Source organism: Myotis lucifugus, unplaced genomic scaffold (genome assembly GCF_000147115.1).
Source record: "Myotis lucifugus unplaced genomic scaffold, Myoluc2.0 scaffold_231, whole genome shotgun sequence".
NCBI lineage: Eukaryota > Metazoa > Chordata > Mammalia > Chiroptera > Vespertilionidae > Myotis > Myotis lucifugus.
Window position 1 is genome coordinate 1,007,254 of NW_005871279.1, and position 19,478 is coordinate 1,026,731.

Genomic DNA, 19,478 nt, shown 5'->3' on the forward strand with positions numbered 1-19,478 from the left:
GTCATTATTTCTCTGTATCTTATCACTGCTTATATCAAACACTCCATTAAAGGTTGTTGTAGTCGATGATACTTAAGTCTTTTATGTTGGGGATGCTAGTGTCTTATCCTGAGATTTTTTTTTCTTTTTAAAAATAATTCTCACCCAAGAATATGCTTTTATTGATTTGAGGGAGAGAGGAAGAGAGAGAGACAGACAAAACATCGATTGGGGTCAAACCTGCAACCTATGTATGTGCCCTGACTTGGAATCAAACCTGCAATCTTTTGGTGTACAGGATAATGCTCCAACTAACTAAGCCACTTGGCCAGGGCTCTTTTCCTGAGATTGTTGTTACCTCTGTTGCTAATACCAGTGCTGCAAAAGGCATTTGTCATAGCCATACTAGTATTACCTTTTGGTTTAAGAAATGAGGGTTATATAGTACATTTGGTATGAATCCACCAATTTAAAAATTTTAGAGCTTTTAAAAATACACTTTAAAGCTCTAAAGGAAGATTTCTTTCCTTTAAAATCTTTCCCATTGCTTGTAAATGATTGGAAATTGTTTGCTGAGCAATGTTTAATCTTTCTGCAAGTTGTTTTTGAGTTTGACACGCATTTTTATCCAATAATGCTTGTAATTGGTCTTCAAACTTTTTCGGTTGACCTGGATGTTCTTTGTCTTTCACATCGAAATCATCACTTTCAAAGCATTTAAACCAGCGGTCAAAGTATCTTGAGATGGAGCATGTTCACCATAAGCTTCCCGAAGTATATAGTAACTTTCAGCAGCTCTTTTCTTCAAAATAATTAAAACTTCCTGCAAATGCTCTTTTTTTGGTATGAAATTTGACATTTTTAAGCTTAAAAATATCTATGATGTTAGCACCTTCAGAAAATTTGACATACGAAGTTTTGAAGCTTGTTGTCAGTACAGTTAAAAGTTAGGTTGCTAATTTGAGTTATTTCTTATTTTTTAATGTGAAATATACAGCTATTTACTTCTCCCTTAGCATTGCTTTTGCTGCATCACATATGTTTGGGTATTTTTTTCTTAAAGAATTTTTGTGAGTTTATTTGAGCCAAATTGTTCACAATTGCTGGGAAGCAAAATCTCAATGCATTGAGATAATGCTCCCTGTTTTTATTTTCAGTTTTCCCTTTTACTTGGGACTTATTTATAGACCCCTTGGTTGTTTAAGATAAGTGTGTTGTTTCCACAAGTGAGAAGTTTTTAGTTTTCCTTGCATTATTGATTTTTAACTTCGTCCTGTGTGGTCAGAGATGTTTTGTATGTTACTCATTTTTCTGAACTTACCGAAACTTAATTTGTTGTCTACAGTATTGTCTTTCCTGGAGAATGTCCAATCTGCACTTGAGAAGAATGTGTATTCTGTTGTTGTTGGCTAGAGTGGAGTGTTCTGTATATGCCTATTAGATCTAGTTGATATATTCTGTTGCTCATGTCCTTTAATTCTTTATCTTCTGTCAGCTTCTGTTTGTTGTTGAGAGTGGGGTATTGAAGTCTCCAACTGTTATTGTGGAACTGTCTATTTCTTCTATTCGGTCAATTTTTGCTTCATATATTTTGATCATCTGACTAGATGTATAAACATTCATGCAATTGACCCATAAATAACACAGATTTCAACTGCATAGGTTCACTTATATGTGTTCCACCCTCCACCCCTCCAATAAATGTACAGTTGGTCCTCAGTACCCCTGGGTTTTGTATCTACAGATTCAATGAACAGTAGATCAAAAACAGTTTTTTTTTTGTATCTGTGGTTGGGGATCTGCAGATTCAGAGGGCCAACTATATGCATTGTTCTACACTATCCTATATAATAAAAGGGTAATATGAAAATTGACTGTAACGGTAGAATGACCAGGAATGACTGGTTGGAATGATGCACACTCGACTACCAGGTGGCACACGCTCAATGCAAGAACTGCTCCTTGGTGGTCAGTGTGCTCCTACAGGGGGAGCTCCGCTCAGCCACAAGCCGGGTTGATGGCTGCAAGCACAGTGGCAGTGGCAGGAGCCTCTCCCGCCTCCTTGGCAGTGCTAAGGATGTCCGATTGCAGCTTAGGCCTGCTCCCCGCGGAGAGCGGACCTAAGCCATCAGTTCGACATCCCCCAAAGGGCTCCCGGGCTGCCAGAGGGATGTCTGACTGCCTGCTTAGGTCTGATCCCTGGGGAATGGGCCTAAGCTGGCAGGTGGACCTCCCCGAGGGTTCCCAGACTGTGAGAGGGCGCAGGCTGGGCTGAGAGACCCCCTGAGTGCGCGAATTTTTGTGCACCGGGCTTCTAGTATCCTATATAATAAAGAGCTAATATGCTAATAGTCATGACGCCCTCATGTCATAATGATGGTTCAGCAGGAGGCTGTGTGTGCAGTGGGATGGAGCTTCCACATTTTTCTGGAGACGGGACGGAAGCAGGGAGGTGTCGAGTAACACTCCCTTCACGTTCTGCGTGGAGTAGGGTTCGGTATCTGAAAGTGGAGCCGCACAACAAATGAAAGAAAAAGACAGGAGATAATTTTGCAATATTGGGGGACCAGGCGGGCAAGTCCCGAAGGACTTCCTCTCTGTGCTTAGGTCTCACCAAGCTTTTATTGATCTGGGATGCACTCATAGCATAGCCCTTAGGCAGGTGACCCCATTAACAGGCAGACTAGCCCATCAGCAAGGATTTACATAATAATAAATGGGAATTAAGGAAACTAAGGTGGGGATGCTTCAGCTATTATCACCTAAATTAACTGGGTGGTTCCTAGATTAACTGGGTGGTGCAGTTCTGACCTTTGCTAGGACTTCAAAGGTTACTAGCTTTTGGGGGTCTGTTTAAACTCAGCTAGTGAAGACAATGAATGGACTCCGCAGGGAGGCGTCGAGAGGAGGCCAGGACATCCCGTGCAGGGAGGTGGGGGTGAGAGCCCATAGTGCCCCTCACCAGTCCTTCGCCACCCACTGCTTGCACTCAGTGCGCCCCGTTGCCCACCTGCTAGGTGAAAGAGCGCAGCGCACTCACCTCCAGGAAGCAGCGTGTGAAACTCCGCAGCAGGCGGGAGGCTTCCACGCTCTCCTCCTGCTCCATGACGGGGCGGAGCTGCTGTGCTGTCCCGGAGACAGGGCAGAAGCAGGGAGGTGCCCGGAGAAGGCGGGACCAGCCCAGGGCGACTTGCGGGACCGAGGGTGGGGCTTGAAGCAGCCAGAGAAGGCTGGAGGGGTTGGGGGCGGGGCCAGGTGCCCTCGAGCTATGGATGGAGAGGTTAGGGTGTCAAGGTGGGGCAGCGGGCAGGTGGGCGGGGCATGCGTGGGTGGGCGGGGCCTCGTGGTTTTGTGCACCGGGCTCTAGTGTATAATAAAAGCCTAAGTGACTGTTAAGGTGGAATGACCAGAATGACCGGTCGCTATGATGTGCACTGACTACCAGGGGGCAGATGCTCAACGCATGATCTGCCCCCTGGTGGTCAGTGCGCTCCCACAGGGGGAGTGCTGCTCAGCCAGAAGCCAGGCTCATGGCGGGAGCCTCTCCTGCCTCCGTGGCAGTGCTAAGGAGCAGCGAGCAGGTGGGCAGTAAGGAGTGAGGGGTCCCAGACTGCAAGAGGGGTCCCAGACTGCGAGAGGGGTCCCAGACTGGGAATTTTGTTTACCGGGCCTCTAGTTTCATATAAGGGACTTGAACATTCATTGATTTTGGCTTTCATGGTGAGTCCTGGACCAATCCTTGTTATTACTGAGAGATGACTGTAAATTTTTTTGGGGGGTGAAAAATTATGTTGATTTTTGACTGCATGTGGGTTGGCACTCTAAATTCCATGTTGTTCAAGGGTGAACTGTTATCCTTAGATCATCTTGTTTTATTGAACTTTGTACTAATCCATAATGTCCTTTTTTTTTTTTAAATCCTCTTATAAACTTTTTTTTTTTAATCCTCACCGAAGAATATTTTTCCATTGATTTTCAGAGAGAGTAGAAGAAAGAAAGACAGAGAGAAATATCAGTGTGAGAGAAACACATTGATTGGTTGCCTCCTAAATGTGCCCCGACCAAAGCCTGGGCTGTGGAGGAGCCTGCAACTGAGGTACATGTCTTTGACTGGAACTGAACCTGGGACCTTTCGGACCACAGGTCAGTGCTCTATCCATTGAGCCAAACTGGCTAGGGCTAAACTTTTTGACGTAAAGTCTGTTTTGTCTGATACTAGGATAGCCATGCCTGCTCTCTTTTGACTAGTATTTACATAAAATACATTCTTCCCATCCTTTCACTTTTAACTTACTTGTGTCTTTGGATCTAAAGTGAGTTTGTGTAGACAACCTATAGTTGGATATCATATATTTAAAAATCCATCCTGCCAATCTTTGTCTTTTGTTTGGAGAATTTAATTACATTTTAAACAGTTGATAAGGAGTAACTTTTTCTGTCATTTTGATATTTGTTTTCTGTATGCCTTATAGTGTTTTTTTGCCCCTTATTTTCTGATTAACTCTTTCTATATTTCCTTGTTTTTCTGTAATGAAACTTTTTGATTCCCTTCTTATTTCCTTTTGTCTTTATTCTATAGATGATTTCTTTGTGGTTATCATGAGTTTTTACACTTAACATTCTAAAGGTACAACACACTAATTTGAATTAATAGCGGTCTAATGTTAATAGCATTCAAAACTTCTCCTTTACAGCTCTGTTCTCACCTCCTTTCAATTATTGACATCACAAAATAATATTTTTATGCATTGTGTGTTCAAAATCATAGTCTTTATAGTTTTGAAAAATGTATTAGTCTGTCAGGCTGGTGTGGCTCAGTGTTTGAGCATTGACCTATTTACCAGGGAGTCACAGTTTGATTCCTGGTCAGGGCCCATGCCTGGGTTGTGGGCTTGATCCCAGTGGGGTTCATGCAGGAGGCAGACGATCAATGATTCTTTCTCATCATTGATGTTTCTATGTTTCTCTCTCTTTCATGTGGCTTTCAGTTACTGTCTAACGTCCTATCATTTCAACATGAAAAATTCCCATTAGCATATCTTGTAGGGCTGGTCTGGTGGTAATGAATTCCCTCAGTTTTTGTTTATTTGGAAATGTCTTAAGTTTGTCCTTATTTCTGGACAGGTTTGCCAGATGTAGGGTTTCTGGTTGAGTTTTTTTCTTCAGTACTTTGAGTAATCAACCTAGTGCCTTCTAGCTGAATGCTTTCTTTTTTTTTTTTTTAAATATATTTTATTGATTTTTTACAGAGAGGAAGGGAGAGGGATAGAGAGTTAGAAACATCGATGAGAGAGAAACATCGATCAGCTGCCTCTTGCACACCCCCTCCTGGGGATGTGCCCGCAACTAAGGTACATGCCCTTGACCGGAATCGAACCTGGGACCCTTCAGTCCGCAGGCCGACGCTCTATCCACTGAGCCAAACCGGTTAGGGCCTAGCTGAATGCTTTCTGATGAGAAATCTGCTTAAGATCTTATTGAGGATTCTTTGTATGTGACAAATAGATTTTTCTGGTGCTTTCAAGATTCTCTTTTTGCCTTTGTCTTTCAGATAGTTTGATTATAATATTTCTTGGTGTAGGTCTCATTGACTTTATTCTATCAATAGTTCCTGGGAGTTCATAGATGTTTATATTCATGTCTTTCATCAAATTTGGAATTTTTTTATGATTATTTATTCAAATAATCTCTGCCCCTTTCTTTTCCTTTTGAAACTCCAATAATTTGCATATTAGTCTACTCCTTGGTGTACCACAGATTCCTTAGGCTCTGTTTACTTTTCTTACTGTTTTTCTTTCAGTTCCTCAGATTTGATAATTTCCATGATCATGTCTCCAAGTTCACTGATTGGTTTTTCTGTTTGTTCAAATCTGTTTTTCAAATCCCTCTAATGAAATTTTCATTTCAGTTAAGTGTACTTTTTAGCTCCAGAATTTCCTTTTGGTCCATTTATATATTTTATCTCTTTATGAATATTTTCATCTTGTCATAAATAATGTTTTTTTTACTGTTTTCAAGACTTATTTCAGTTCCTTGAGGATTTTTAAAATAGTGTTTTTGTCTATTGAGTGTCATCTGGATTTTTCCAGGGACAGGTTCTGTTTTATATTTTTTCTTTGTTTTGCCATACTTCCCTTTTTTTGTACGCCTGGGAATTTTTCTGTTGAACACTTGACATTTAAATCTTATAATATGGTAAGATTCTCCCCCTTTCCCAGGATTTGCTGATTTTTTTCTTTTTCTTTATTAAAAAATATATTTTTTGTTGGTTTCAGAGAGGAAGGGAGAGGGAGATACAGAAACATCAGTGATAAGACAGAATCATTGATTGGCTGCCTCCTGCATGCCCCCTCCTGGGGATTGAGCCTGCAACCTGGGCATGTGCCTTGACTGGGATTTGAACCATGACCTATTGATTCATAGGTCAAAGCTAAACCATTGAAAACACTGGCTGGGCTCTTTGTCTTTGTTGTTGTTGTTGTAACATGTCTCTATTCCAGGTTTTGGCCTAGTGTGTAAACCAGCCGTGGGCAAACTACGGCCCGAGGGCCGGATCCGGCCCATTTGAAATGAATAAAACTAAAAAAAAAAAAGACCGTACCCTTTTATGTAATGATGTTTACTTTGAATTTATATTAGTTCACACAAACACTCCATCCATGCTTTTGTTCCGGCCCTCCGGTCCAGTTTAAGAACCCATTGTGGCCCTTGAGTCAAAAAGTTTGCCCACCCCTGGTGTAAACATAAGGTCCCAGGTCATTTCTTCTTTTTCAGGTCATTTCTAAGTCTGCGTCTTTCCTTGGTCATGACTTTCTGAATTACCTTATATGTGTGGTTGCTTTTTAATGTTCTAGTCCTTATGCATTTGGTTTCCAAAAGGAGGAAAGAAGAAAAATGAAGAGGGGGGGTGGCGGAGTGGAGAGTGAGAATAGGTGCTAGCCCTTTAAATCTTCTGGAAGTCATTTTAGCTGGATGGAGAGTGTTGCAACAAGAGAGGTGGATGTTGCAGTAATTGCTATCTATTTGCTCAGCCAGTGATCAGAGTACAGATTTGCAGTATTTGGAGGACCTGGTCAAGACTGCTTACCTTCACATTTGCAAGCCCATGCAAAATGTTCTAGGAGCCTGGGTATAACTGATAGCCTTGGAGCTCAGAGAACCTTTTGACTAGAAGTTGCAAGCCTTTAATAGACTCTAGAATTCCAAAATAGTTACATCAGACAGATTTTGCCAGTGAAAATGTTGTCTAGGTGAGAATGATAGGTGCTTCCTTATCAGTAATTTTCCTGAGGTCACTTGGTATGTGTTTTATAATTTACTGTACAGGAATTTTGATTAACTTTTGGTATCTGATTTTTTAATGCTTTTATAAATGGTACTGTAAAAATTTCTAGGTTGAAACGGTTTTGAAAATGTAGTAATTACTATATATATTTTATTATAAAGGAATGTTTTATGTTAATAATTTTATGTAGTTTCTTATTTCAAAATTTTTACCCACTTAAATAATATGATAATGAGTTTTTTCATAAGTAATTATCATGGGAGAAAGTATTATGTGTAAAGATTTAATCATTCTTTGTTTATTTGAAATAGCAACATAATGATTTCCCAGTGGTTTATATCAATTTATTTTAAAAAATTAATTAGTGGATTTAATTGGTAGATTACTGATAGATAATATTGTATTAGCTTTAGGTATACAACACAATTTGTTTTATGTAATAACTGAGAAATGATTCACACAATAAGATAACATTCGTCACTTATACACAGCTATGTTTTTTGTGTGTGTGTGATGAGAACTTTTAAGATCTGTCTTATTAACTTTCAAATATACAGTACACTTATCATGGAAACTTGTGCCTTTTTACCATCTTCAGCTATTTTGCACCCCCCGTCCTCCGTTCCCTCTAGCTCTCGCAACCTCTAATCTGTTGTCTATATCTAGGTGTTTTTTGTTTTCTTTAGAGTCCACATATGTGTGAGATCAGACAGTATTTGTCTTTCTGTGTCAGACTTATTTCACTTAGCATAATGCCCTCAGGGTCCATCCATGTTATTAAAAATGGCAGGATTTCTTTCTTTTTTTATGGCTGGATAATATTCCATTGTGCATGTATATCATATTTTATTTATCCATTTATCTATTGATGGACCTTAACAGTCTTTGTGTGTGTCTTGTAAATAATGCTGCAGTGAACGGGGGCGTAGATATCTTTTCAAGATAGTGATTTCATTTCTTAAGAATAAATATCCAGTAATTGAATTGCTGCATGATATAGTTGTTTTATTTTTAATATTTTGAGGAATCTCCGTACTAATTTTTTTTGTAAGGGATGCAAGAATTTAAATTTCTACCAAATAGTGCACAAGGATTCCCTTTTCCTCCATATCCTCACCAACACTTGTTATTTCTTGTTCTTTTTGTTAATAGCCATTTTACCAGGTGTGAGGTGATACCTCATCATGGTCTCCATGATGATTAGTGTTGTTGAGCTCCTTTATATGTACTTGTTAGCCATCTTAAAAAATTCTTCTTTTAATTGATTTCAGAGAGGAGGAGAGAGGGAGCGAGAGATAGAAATATCAGTGATGAGAGAGAATCATTGGTTGTCTGCCTCCTGCATGCCCCTCCACTGGGAATTGAGCCTGCACCTCTGGCATGTGCCCTGACTGGGAATTGAACCATCACCTCTTGGTTCATAGGTCTACGCTTAACCTCTGAACCACACTGGCTGGGATGGATATATATATATATATATATATATATATGTGTGTGTGTGTGTGTGTGTGTGTGTGTGTGTGTGTGTGTGTGTGTATTTCTTTTTTGTTAAACCACACCTGAGGATATTTTTCTCATTGATTTTTAGAGAGTGGAAGGGAGGGATGGGGAGAAAGAGAAACATTGATATGAGAGAGAAAGAGACATGGCTGGTATGTGCCCCAGCCCGGGCCGGGGAATGAACCCAGGTATGTGCCCTTGACAGGGAATTGAACACCTGACCTTTTCATGTGAGGGCCAATGCTCTACCACTGAGCCACACTGGCCAGGGCTGAGTTCTTCATATATTTTTGACTTTAACCCCTTTTCAGATATATGATTTCCAGATATTTCTCTCATTCTATAGGTTGCCTTTTCATTTTGTTGATAGTTGCCTTCACTGAAGACAAACATTTTAATTGATATATTGTTTACACTAGAGGTCCATGCATGAATTCATGCACCAGTGGGGTCCCTTGGCCTGGCCTGCGGGATCAGACTGAAACCCGCTCGCCGACATTGCCTGAGGGGTCCCGGATTGCGAGAGGGTGCAGGCCAGGCCAAGGGACCCCATCGGTGCACGATTGGGCTAGGGAGGGATGCAGGAGGTTGGCCAGCCAGGGATGGACTGCGGGAGGACTCCAGGGCATATCCGGCCTATCTCTCTCAGTCCCAATCGGCCAGACCCCAGCAGCAAGCTAACCTACTGGTCAGAGCGTCTGCCACCTGATGGTAAGTGCACATCAGAGCGACTGGTCAACCGGTCGACTGTCTGCCCCCTGGTGGTCAGCGCACGCCATAGCAAGCAGGATCAGGAAGGTGTGGTGGATTATGAGCTTCTAAAAACAGGTGAAACCATTAATACTGATCGCTACTGACAACAAATAATAAATTTGAACCCCGCTTTGATCATAAAACGACCAGAATGGGCCAGAAGACACGGCAAAGTAATTTTGCTTCATGATACTGCACCATCACACACTTCAAAACCAGTTAAAGACACGTTAAAAGATCTTGCCTGGGAAGTATTAACCCACCCACTGTATTCACCAGACCTTGCTCCTTCAGATTACCACTTGTTTCGATCGATGGCACTTGCACTTTCTGAGCAGCACTTCAAAATGTACAAAGAAGTGGAAAATTGGGTCTCTGAATTGTGTGCCTCAAAACAAGAAAAGTTCCTACGGCATGGCCTAACGCGATTTTCACTGTAAGTTGGAACCCACCTACGTAAGAACCTACGTCACTCACATGGAGCACATACACAGCAGTAATGAAGTGAAACAACAAAAAAAATTTAAAAGAAAGATAACAATTCCTGACCTTTACTTGTGGTAAATCTATCTATCTATCTATCTATCTATCTATCTATCTATCTATCTATCTATCTACCTACCTACCTACCTATCTATCTATCATCTATTAAGAGGTAATATGCAAATTAGCTGGGACGCTGTAACAGTCACGACTGGTGAGGAGGAGGCTGCGCATGCAGGTGAGGCCTAGAGTGGAGACAGAGACAGAGACGGGGGGAGGGGAGGATGGGGGCTGCCGGAGCGAACACAGGCAGGGGGGCCTGGGGCTGCTCCACCCACGGCACACCAGCAGTCCTGCCTCTGCGCATGAGCTGCAGAGGAAACACCTTTTTTTTTTTTTTTATGGTTAAAAAAATTTGGGTTTTTATTCTTTTTTTGCTAAACAATACTAAAAAAAAATTTCATTTTGAAGGCAGGGCTTGAATTATTTAATTTTGATCCATTTATTTAATTAAAAGAAAAAGGAAGGGAAAAGAGATCATGGCCAAAAAAATAGTAGTTAACCCCCACCCCACCCCCAAAGCTCTAGCCAGTCACATGAGCATCACCCACATCCCACTCAGTGCCCGATACTCAACTGGTGGCACACTCTGCCCCATTGGACGGCCCTGAAGGCATGGGACAACAGGTGCCAGTTTTGGCTCTCAGCAGGTTATCAAACCAGACAAACTGGTGGAAACACCTTTTCTGACAGCTCATTGGCTAAGCTCCCAGTACGCCACTCGCAGTGTTCTTGGTAACTTGGGTAATAAGAATCCAAGAAGCCCTAACCGGTTTGGCTCAGTGGATAGAGCGTCAGCCTGCGGACTGAAAGGTCCCAGGTTTGATTCCGGCCAAGGGCATGTACCTTGGTTGCAGGCACATCCCCATTAGGGAGTGTGCAGGAGGCAGCTGATCGATGTTTCTCTCTCATCGATATTTCTAACCCTCTATCCCTCTTTCTTCCTCTCTGTAAAAAATCAATAAAATATATATTTAAAAAAAAAGAAAAAAAAAAGAATCCAAGAAGGTGATCTAGGGTTTTTCCACCTCACTCCTGGAGGAAAAAATGAAAGTCTGCTGCTGGAGGGGCTAAGAAATGTCATATCCTGCCCTAGCCGGTTTGGCTCAGTGGATAGAGCCTTGGCCTGCAGACCGCAGGGTCCGGGTTCTATCTTGATTAAGGGCATGTACCTAGGTTGTAGGCTCCTCCCTGGCCGGGGCTCAGGTCAGGGCTTATGCAGGAGGCAACCAATTGAGTGTCCCTCTCACATTGATGTTTTTCTCTGTCTTTCCCTCTCTCTTCCACGCTCTCTAAAAATCAATGGAAAAGTATCCTCAGGCGAGGATAAAAAAAAAATGTTATATCCTATGAAAGAGACATCTTGAAAATGCCTAAAAAAAATTGTCATTTTTTCATGGCAAAGGGACTGGAGTCCATGTTGATGAAAATACCATGGCGGCTGTGGTGGCCGGCAGTGGCAGCAGCAGCAGGGTGATGGGGGTGGTGCCTTCCCCTGATCAGCTGGGCACCTTCTTCCTGATCAGCCGGTCACCTCCCACAGAGGGAGGCCAGACTGTAGCTTAGGCCCGCTCCCTGTGGGGCTCAGCTCCTTCCTGCCGGGTTGCGGTTGCGGAAGGAAGCTCTGGGCCCCGGCCGGGGCGTGGTGGAACTCTGGGTCTCCTGTGATTGGGGGCGTGGCCGACCTTCAAACCCGGGGCCCAGAGCTCCCTGTCGTTGCCATGCCCCAGCAGCGGGGGGCAGTTAGGGGTGACCAGGCCAACAGAGGGGGAAGTTAGGGGCGACCAGGCCGGTGGACGGTGGGCAGTGAGGGGCAATCAAGCCAGCAGGCAGGTGAGCAGTTAGGAGCCAGCAGTCCAGGATTGTGAGAGGGATGTCCCACTGCCGGGGATCGGGCCTAAACCGGCAGTCAGACATCCCTCGAGGGATCCCGGATTGGAGAGGATGCAGGCTGGGCTGAGGGACCCCCCCCCTCCCCGTGCATGAATTTTGTGTACTGGGCCTCTAATATCTATATAAAAACCCTGGGTGTAACGGCCATCATGTCTGAGGCTCGACCAACCGGAAGGAAGTCAGTCCTGCGTGGGTCATCTTGGCAATGGCTGCACCCTCCCCGAGCTGTTTCCCACGAGGGCGAGGTTTCAGGCAGGAACCCGCCCTTGGAGCATGGAGGCACTGAGTCCTGGGTCGCCTTGCCAAGGGCTGCGCCCTCCCCGAGCTGTTTCCCGCAAGCACAAGATTTAAGGCAGGAAATGGCCCTCGGAGCGTGGAGGCATATCTTTATAAAGTTTTAATACATTATATTTAGAGGTCGTGGTGGTACTGTTTTACCCACAGCGTCTACAGGAATTGCTGCAAATTTACTTCTTGGTGGAAGCACCTTTCATTCCCAATATAAATTACCGGTTCCATTAAATGAAACTTGAATTTCTAGAGTCGACATAAACAGTGAAGTTGCTAAAACTATTAAAAAGGCCTAACATCTCATTATCAATGAATGCACCATTGCATCCAGTCATGCTATAAACGCCATAGACAGATTGCTAAGAGAAATTATGAATTTGAATGTTGTATTTGGTGGGAAAGTTCTCCTTCTTGGAGGGGATTTTCAACAATGTCTCAGTATTGTACTGCATGCTGTGCAATCGGCCATAGTACAAACGAGTTTAAAGTACTGTAATGTTTCGGGATGTTTTGGAAAGTTATCTCTTACAACAAATATGAAATCAGAGGATTCTGCTTATAGTGAATGGTTAGTAAAACTTGGAGATGGCAAACTTGATAGCAGTTTTCATTTAGGAATGGATATTATTGAAATCTCCCATGAAATGATTTGTATCGGATCTATTATTGAAGCTACCTTTGGAAATAGTTTATCTATAGATAATATTAAAAATATATCTAAATGTGCGATTCTCTGTCCAAAAAAATGAGCAGGTTCAAAAATTAAATGAAGAAATTTTGGATATACTCAATGGATATCTTTACACATATTTGAGTGATGATTCTATTGACTCAACAGATGATGCTGAAAAAGAATTTCTTAATAGTATTACTCCTGCCAAAACCGGTTTGGCTCAGTGGATGGAGCGTCGGCCTGTGGACTGAAGGGTTCTGGGTTCGATTCCGGTCAGGGGCATGTACCTGGGTTGTGGGCACTTCCCCAGTGGGAGATGTGCAGGAGGCAGCTGATTGATGTTTCTCTCTCATCGATGTTTCTAACTCTCTATCTCTCTCCCTTCCTCTCTGTAAAAAATCAATAAAATATATTTAAAAAAAAAACCAGTATTACTCCTTCCGGAATGCCGTGTCATAAATTAAAATTGAAAGTGGGTGCAATCATCATGCTATTGAGAAATCTTAATAGTAAATGGGGTCTTTGTAATGGTACCAGATATATTATCAAAAGATTACGACCTAACATTATCGAAGCTGAAGTATTAACAGGATCTGCAGAGGGAGAGGTTGTTCTGACTTTAAGAATTGATTTGTCCCCATCTGACACTGGTCTCCCATTTAAATTGATTCGACGACAGTTTCCCGTGATGCCAGCATTTGCGATGACTATTAATAAATCACAAGGACAAAGTCTAGACAGAGTAGGAATATTCCTACCTGAACCCGTTTTCGCACATGGTCAGTTATATGTTGCTTTCTCTCAAGTTCGAAGAGTATGTGACATTAAAGTTCTAAATACTTCAGCATAAGGGAAACTAGTCAAGCACTCTGAAAGTGTTTTCACTCTTAATGTGGTGTACAGGGAGATATTAGAATAAGTTTAATCGCTTTATCAGTCATTGTTTGCATCACTGTTGTTTTTATATCATGTTTTTGTTGTTTTCATATCATGTTTTTGTTGTTTTTACATCATGTCTCTGTTGTTATATCCTTTTGTTACTGTTCATTAACAAATTTATATAGTATTTTCATATACATTTTACTAATTTCCTTTCATCTCTCACACTTCTATTATAGAGAAAGGGCAAATAGCAATATTAAAATATTTCCTCTAATTAATTCCCTTTTAATGTGCACGGATTTTGTGCACTGGGCCACGTGTATGTGTGTGTGTGTATCCTATCTAATAATAGACAAACATGGTAATTGATCGTACCTTCTCTACGCCTCCCATTGGCTGATCAGCATGATATGCAAATCAACCACAAACAAAGATGGCGGCTAATTTGCATACTGCAGGCAGGGCTGGACAGCGCAGCCGCCAGCCTCCATCCAGGCCCCCATGTGCGACCCCAGAAGCCGCCTGCCTGCCACCCGTGATTGGATCCAATCCCAGGCGGCAGGCGGGCCCCAGAAGCCCCAGAAGCCGCCTGCCTGCTGCCCGTGATGGATCCGATCCTGGGTCGCAGGCCGGCCCCAGAAGCCCCAGATGCCGCCTGCCTGCTGCCCATGATGGGTCCGATCCTGGGTCGCAGGCCGGCCCCAGAAGCCCCAGAAGCTGCCTGCCTGCCGCCCGTGATGGATCCAATTCCGGGTCGCAGGCCGGCCCCAGAAGCCCCAGAAGCCACCTGATATGGCAATAACTATCAGTAAGCACTCTGAAAGTCAGTGGCATAAATGCACCAATTAAAAGACAGATTATGAGGGTGAATCAAAAACAAAACCCACTTTAAATATAAAGACACATATAGATTAAAAGTAAATGAATTAAGCTGCAGCCTGTTTTTCTCAGTGAATAGAGCATTAGCCCGTGGACTGAAGGGTCCCAGGTTCAATTCCAGTCAAGGGCATGTACCCCAGTTGCTGGCTTGATCCCCAGTCCCTATCAAAGCATGTGCAGGAGGCAACCAATCAATGTGTCTCTCCCTTTCCCTTCACTCTCTCTAAAATTTAATGGAAAAATATCCTTGGGTGAAGATTAACAAAAACAAAGTAAATGGATTAAGTAACATTAAAGAGATTATAAGAAAAATATATTCCAAATTTTGTTAGTTGTATAATGGTTATGTTTAAATTATTAACACCTAAGAAATTGGGTGAAGGGTACATATAATATGCTGTAGTATTTTATAGGTTTTTTTTACATGTATGAGATTATTCCAAATTAAAATATTAAAAAATTAAAAATTAACAAAATATTAATTGAAATGTATCTGCATTACATGAAAAATCTCCTAATTGCTTCTAGCATAATTTATTAAATTGTGCTAAAATTCACAAGGGTTCAATTAAAAGATATCTTAATTCTAAATGATATAATAGAAAATATATAATAGTGCAGTTTTAAGCACTTATCTGAAAATAAAAATTTAAAGAAGTGAATTTAAAGAAGGGATTAGCCAAAGAAAATATATGCAGAACCCATGGACACAGACAACAGTATGGTGGGGGGCAAGAGCTGGGTAGAGGGGGCAAAAGGGGGGAAATAGGGACATCCTGTATAATAATAATAAAAGGCTAATATGCAAATTGACTGAACGGCAGAATGACCGGTTGCTATGATGCACACTGGCCACCAGGGGGCAGATGCTCAATGCAGGAGCTGCCCCCTGGTGGTCAGTGCACTTCCATATGGGGAGTACCACTCAGCCAGAAGCTGGCTCATGGCTGGCCAGCGCAGAGGTGTTGGCAGGAGCCTCTCCCACCTCCGTGGCAGCACTAAGAATGTCCAACTAACGGTTTAGACCCGATCCATTGGGGGCCTAAGCCTTTCTTGGACATCCCCCGAAGGCTCCCTGGCTGCCAGAAGGATGTCTGACTGCAAGCTTAGGCCTGATCCCCCGGGGAGTGGGCCTAAGTCGTCAGGTGGACATCCCCCAAGGGGTCCTGGATTGCAAATGGGCTCAGGCCAGGCTGAGGGACCCCCTGAGTGCACAAGTTTTTGTGCACCGGGCCTCTAGTATATATATAAAAGCCTAAGTGACTGTACTGACTGAACAACCAGTCGACCAATCGCTATGCCGCTCAACACAAGAGCTGCCCCCTGTGGTCAGTGTGTTACCACAGCCAGCCTCCCTTGGCTCCTTCCCTCTGCCCCTCCCCACTGCTGGCTGGCCCCTCCGATTGGCCCCGATGGGGGGGGCTGGCCAGGTAACATCCCACAGCCCCTCCCACCCTGGCTGGCCAACCTCCTGTTGCCCCTCCCCTCAGCCGGCTTCCTGTGGCCCCTCCCCCTGGCTGGACAGCCCCTATTGGCCCCGATTGGGAGTGGGCCAACCTCTCACAGTCTCTCCCCCCAGGCCCTGATGCGGGGGCCGCAGGCCAACCTCCCACAGTCCCTCCCCCTGGCCAGCTCCCTAATAGGCCTCAATTGCCGGCCAGGCCAAGGGACCCTACCTGTGTATGGATTTGTGCACCTGGCCTCTAGTATCTCCATATATTTGAATTTTCCAGCTTTCTTCCTGTTACTGATTTCTTAATTTATCATATTGTGATTGGAATAGGTAGTTGGTTTGATTTCAGTGTTCTTAAATTTGCTAAGATTGTTTGTGGCATGTCATATGATTTATCCTGGTGAATGTTTCGTGTGCACTTGAGAAGAGTATATTTTGGTGCTGGTAGAAGGCATGTTCTATAAATGCATGTCAGGTCCATTTGATCTGAAGTATATTTCTATTCCAGTGTTTCTGTGTTGGATTTTTGTCTGGATGATTTATCCATTACTGAAAATTTGGTATTGAGGCATGATATTTCAAATACCTCCAAAACTTGCTTTCCAAAAATTTTATATTTTATGTATTTAGCTGGTACCTTGTATTTAAAATTATTTCCTTTATAGGTAAAATTTGTTACCACACTCCAAACTTTATTTTATACTTTTGATATATGATCCATACTTGAAACATATTAACAATTACCTTCGACTTATAAGTTTTTTAAATACACGTAGATGTGGTTATCAGGTGCTTGTGTTCATGAAATTTTTACTTTTTAAATCAATTTGATGTATTTAATACTTTTATTATTCTTTTGCTCATTGTGCATATGGAGAATCCTGTGATGTGGGTGTCTTGTGTTCTGCTCCCCAAAGAAACAAACTTAAAAGGACACTACACTAGTTAAGGGTAGAACAGGGATGAGAACTCATTTCTCAAATCTTGGCTCATTATTTTTTTACTGTTCAGATCATATACTCTTCCTATGTGGGACTGTATTTATAAATCACTGGTTTTTGTCTTGAATATATGCCAGCTGGCTTCAAAATTTATTTGTGTTGGAAAGAATTGAGTATATTATTATTTTGTTTTTCAGGGGTTCTCAACCAAATAAGACAGTAGATAAGAATTGTTCAAAGCGGGCTACACATACCAAAGAAAAGAGAAGAGGTGATGATGGCATTTCTCTTGTAGTGTCTGATACTCAGTCTAAAGGTTTGTTTAACTTTGAAATCTGTTGTTATTTAAATTTTTGTGTATTGCACTTGTAATAATTTTTAAAAATAGAGAGAGAGAGAGAGAGAGAGAGAGAGAGAGAGAGAGAGATGAAAGAGAAAAATTCATCAGTTGACTCCCATACGTGACTGCCTGGGAATTGAGCCCACCACCTTCAGGATGATGCTCCGACCAACTGAGCCACAACAGCCAGGGTGCATTTGTAATAATTTTAAAATTTATGAATAACTTTATTCAATTTTATGTTCGAAGGATATGTGAAAATAAAGGTAGATTATTTTAGCAACTCAAAGAAAATAGCTAAATTTATAATATGTATCCTATAGTATATATTTCTTTTTTGTCTCTTAAGAATTTAAAATAATTTTCAAAAATTTCACAATTTACTATATTAGTCAGATGTGAAACTAACATCTTCATGGATCTCTTGAATTATTGCTAGCTCAAATTAGTGAGGTATCTTATTTTCTAAATAATTTTTAAATTATTCACAAGAAAAGATGGTCCTGTAATGACACCACAAAATTACTTTGTAGTTCCTTTGAAACACAGCTCTTTACACATTTTTAATTAGCTTTTTCATAGAAGAGACAAACTTAAAAGGACACTACACTAGTAACTTTGATGTATACAAGACACCAGCTGCAACTCTTATGAGGGCAGTCTATATAGAAAACGTGTGACTCCATATTCATAATCTTTGAATTAGTCACTAACTGCATATAATGAAAGACATTTCTTTTCTTATGAATTGTGCTTTCCCAGCAATAATTACCTTTGGCTATCAAATATCAGTATTTGTACAAATGGGCTCAGTTTAGATCTATCAAGACACCATTAAGCCCTCACATTCCCCTGCTTTTCTAGGTAGAATAGGAATAGTTAAATTTTGCTTTCTGATTGGTGCCCTTCATACTTCAAAGTCACAGTGGAATTTTACATTTACAGCAGGGGAAAAAATGCATGATAAAAGAAATGCTTTATACTTTCTTAGTATTCCTGAAGGTTCTCCTCATAGGTAAAGTGATTTTAAAAAAATAGGTATTGCCTGTCCAATGTAGCTCAGTTGTTGAGTGTACAACCTATGAACCAGGAGGTCATGGTTCAATTCCTGGTCAGGGCATATGCCTGGGTTGTGGGCTCTATACCCTGGTAGGGGGCGTGCAAGAGGCAGCTGATCAATGATTCTCTCTCATTGATGTTTCTCTCCCTCTCCCTTCCTCTCTGAAATCAATAAAAAAATATTAAAAAAAAGAAAATTAGGTATTGAAATGTTATTAAAAATCACCATGTTTTGATAACTATTGATGACTGTGTCTCATACCAGTTGTTTAACAGAAGGCCATAAATTAATGGGAATTCTGAATTATAGCCCATGTTTACCATTCATTTGTAGCAAATTAAGTTTGTCTTGTGGAAATTGTTTTTAAGAAAATAATACAATAAAATCCTATATAATAATAGGTTAATATGCAAATTGACAGAAAGGCAGAATGACTGGTTGCTATGATGCATGCTGACCACCAGGGGGATGACTCTCAACACAGGAACTGCCCCCTGGTGGTCAGTGCGCTCCCACAGCGGGAGCACTGCTCAGCCACAGCGGGGCTGACGGCTGGTGAGTGCAGCCGCCCACCTCTGTTGGGCAATGCTAAGGATGTCCAACTGATGGCTTAGGCCCACTCGCCATGGGACATCCCTGGGGGCTCCCTGACTGCGAAAGGGTGCAGGCCGGGCTGAGGTATCCCCTCTCCCAAGTGCACGAATGTTGTGCACTGGGCCTCTAGTATTAAATATTTTTTGTTTACAGAAATTTTTCATCTCATTGACTTTATATACTAGTAATATTTGCAAGTTAAGTTATATATATTATACAAGTAGAATCCTATTTTTACAATGTCTAGCTCAACCTAATAAATTTGTTTTCCATGAGATGGTTTTGGGACATGTGCAAATATTAAACTAGTTAAAGGAAAATTCCTGTGTAAACTACTTTTATAGTTTACAAAGTTAATGTGCTTTTCAAAATACTGTGTTGATGATTTGGTGGGGGGAGGTTTGTTTTCCTG

General features: G+C 41.8%; 1 protein-coding gene across 1 annotated transcript in view; it reads left to right on the plus strand.

The window, feature by feature from the left end:
- SENP7 (SUMO1/sentrin specific peptidase 7) overlaps nucleotides 1-19,478 on the plus strand; it is a 159,745-nt gene that overhangs the window by 91,860 nt on the left and 48,407 nt on the right. The window contains exon 7 of the mRNA XM_023762090.1: nucleotides 17,270-17,388. Within this exon, the coding sequence (XP_023617858.1) occupies nucleotides 17,270-17,388 (119 nt within the window). The remainder of the gene's footprint in view (nucleotides 1-17,269; nucleotides 17,389-19,478) is intronic.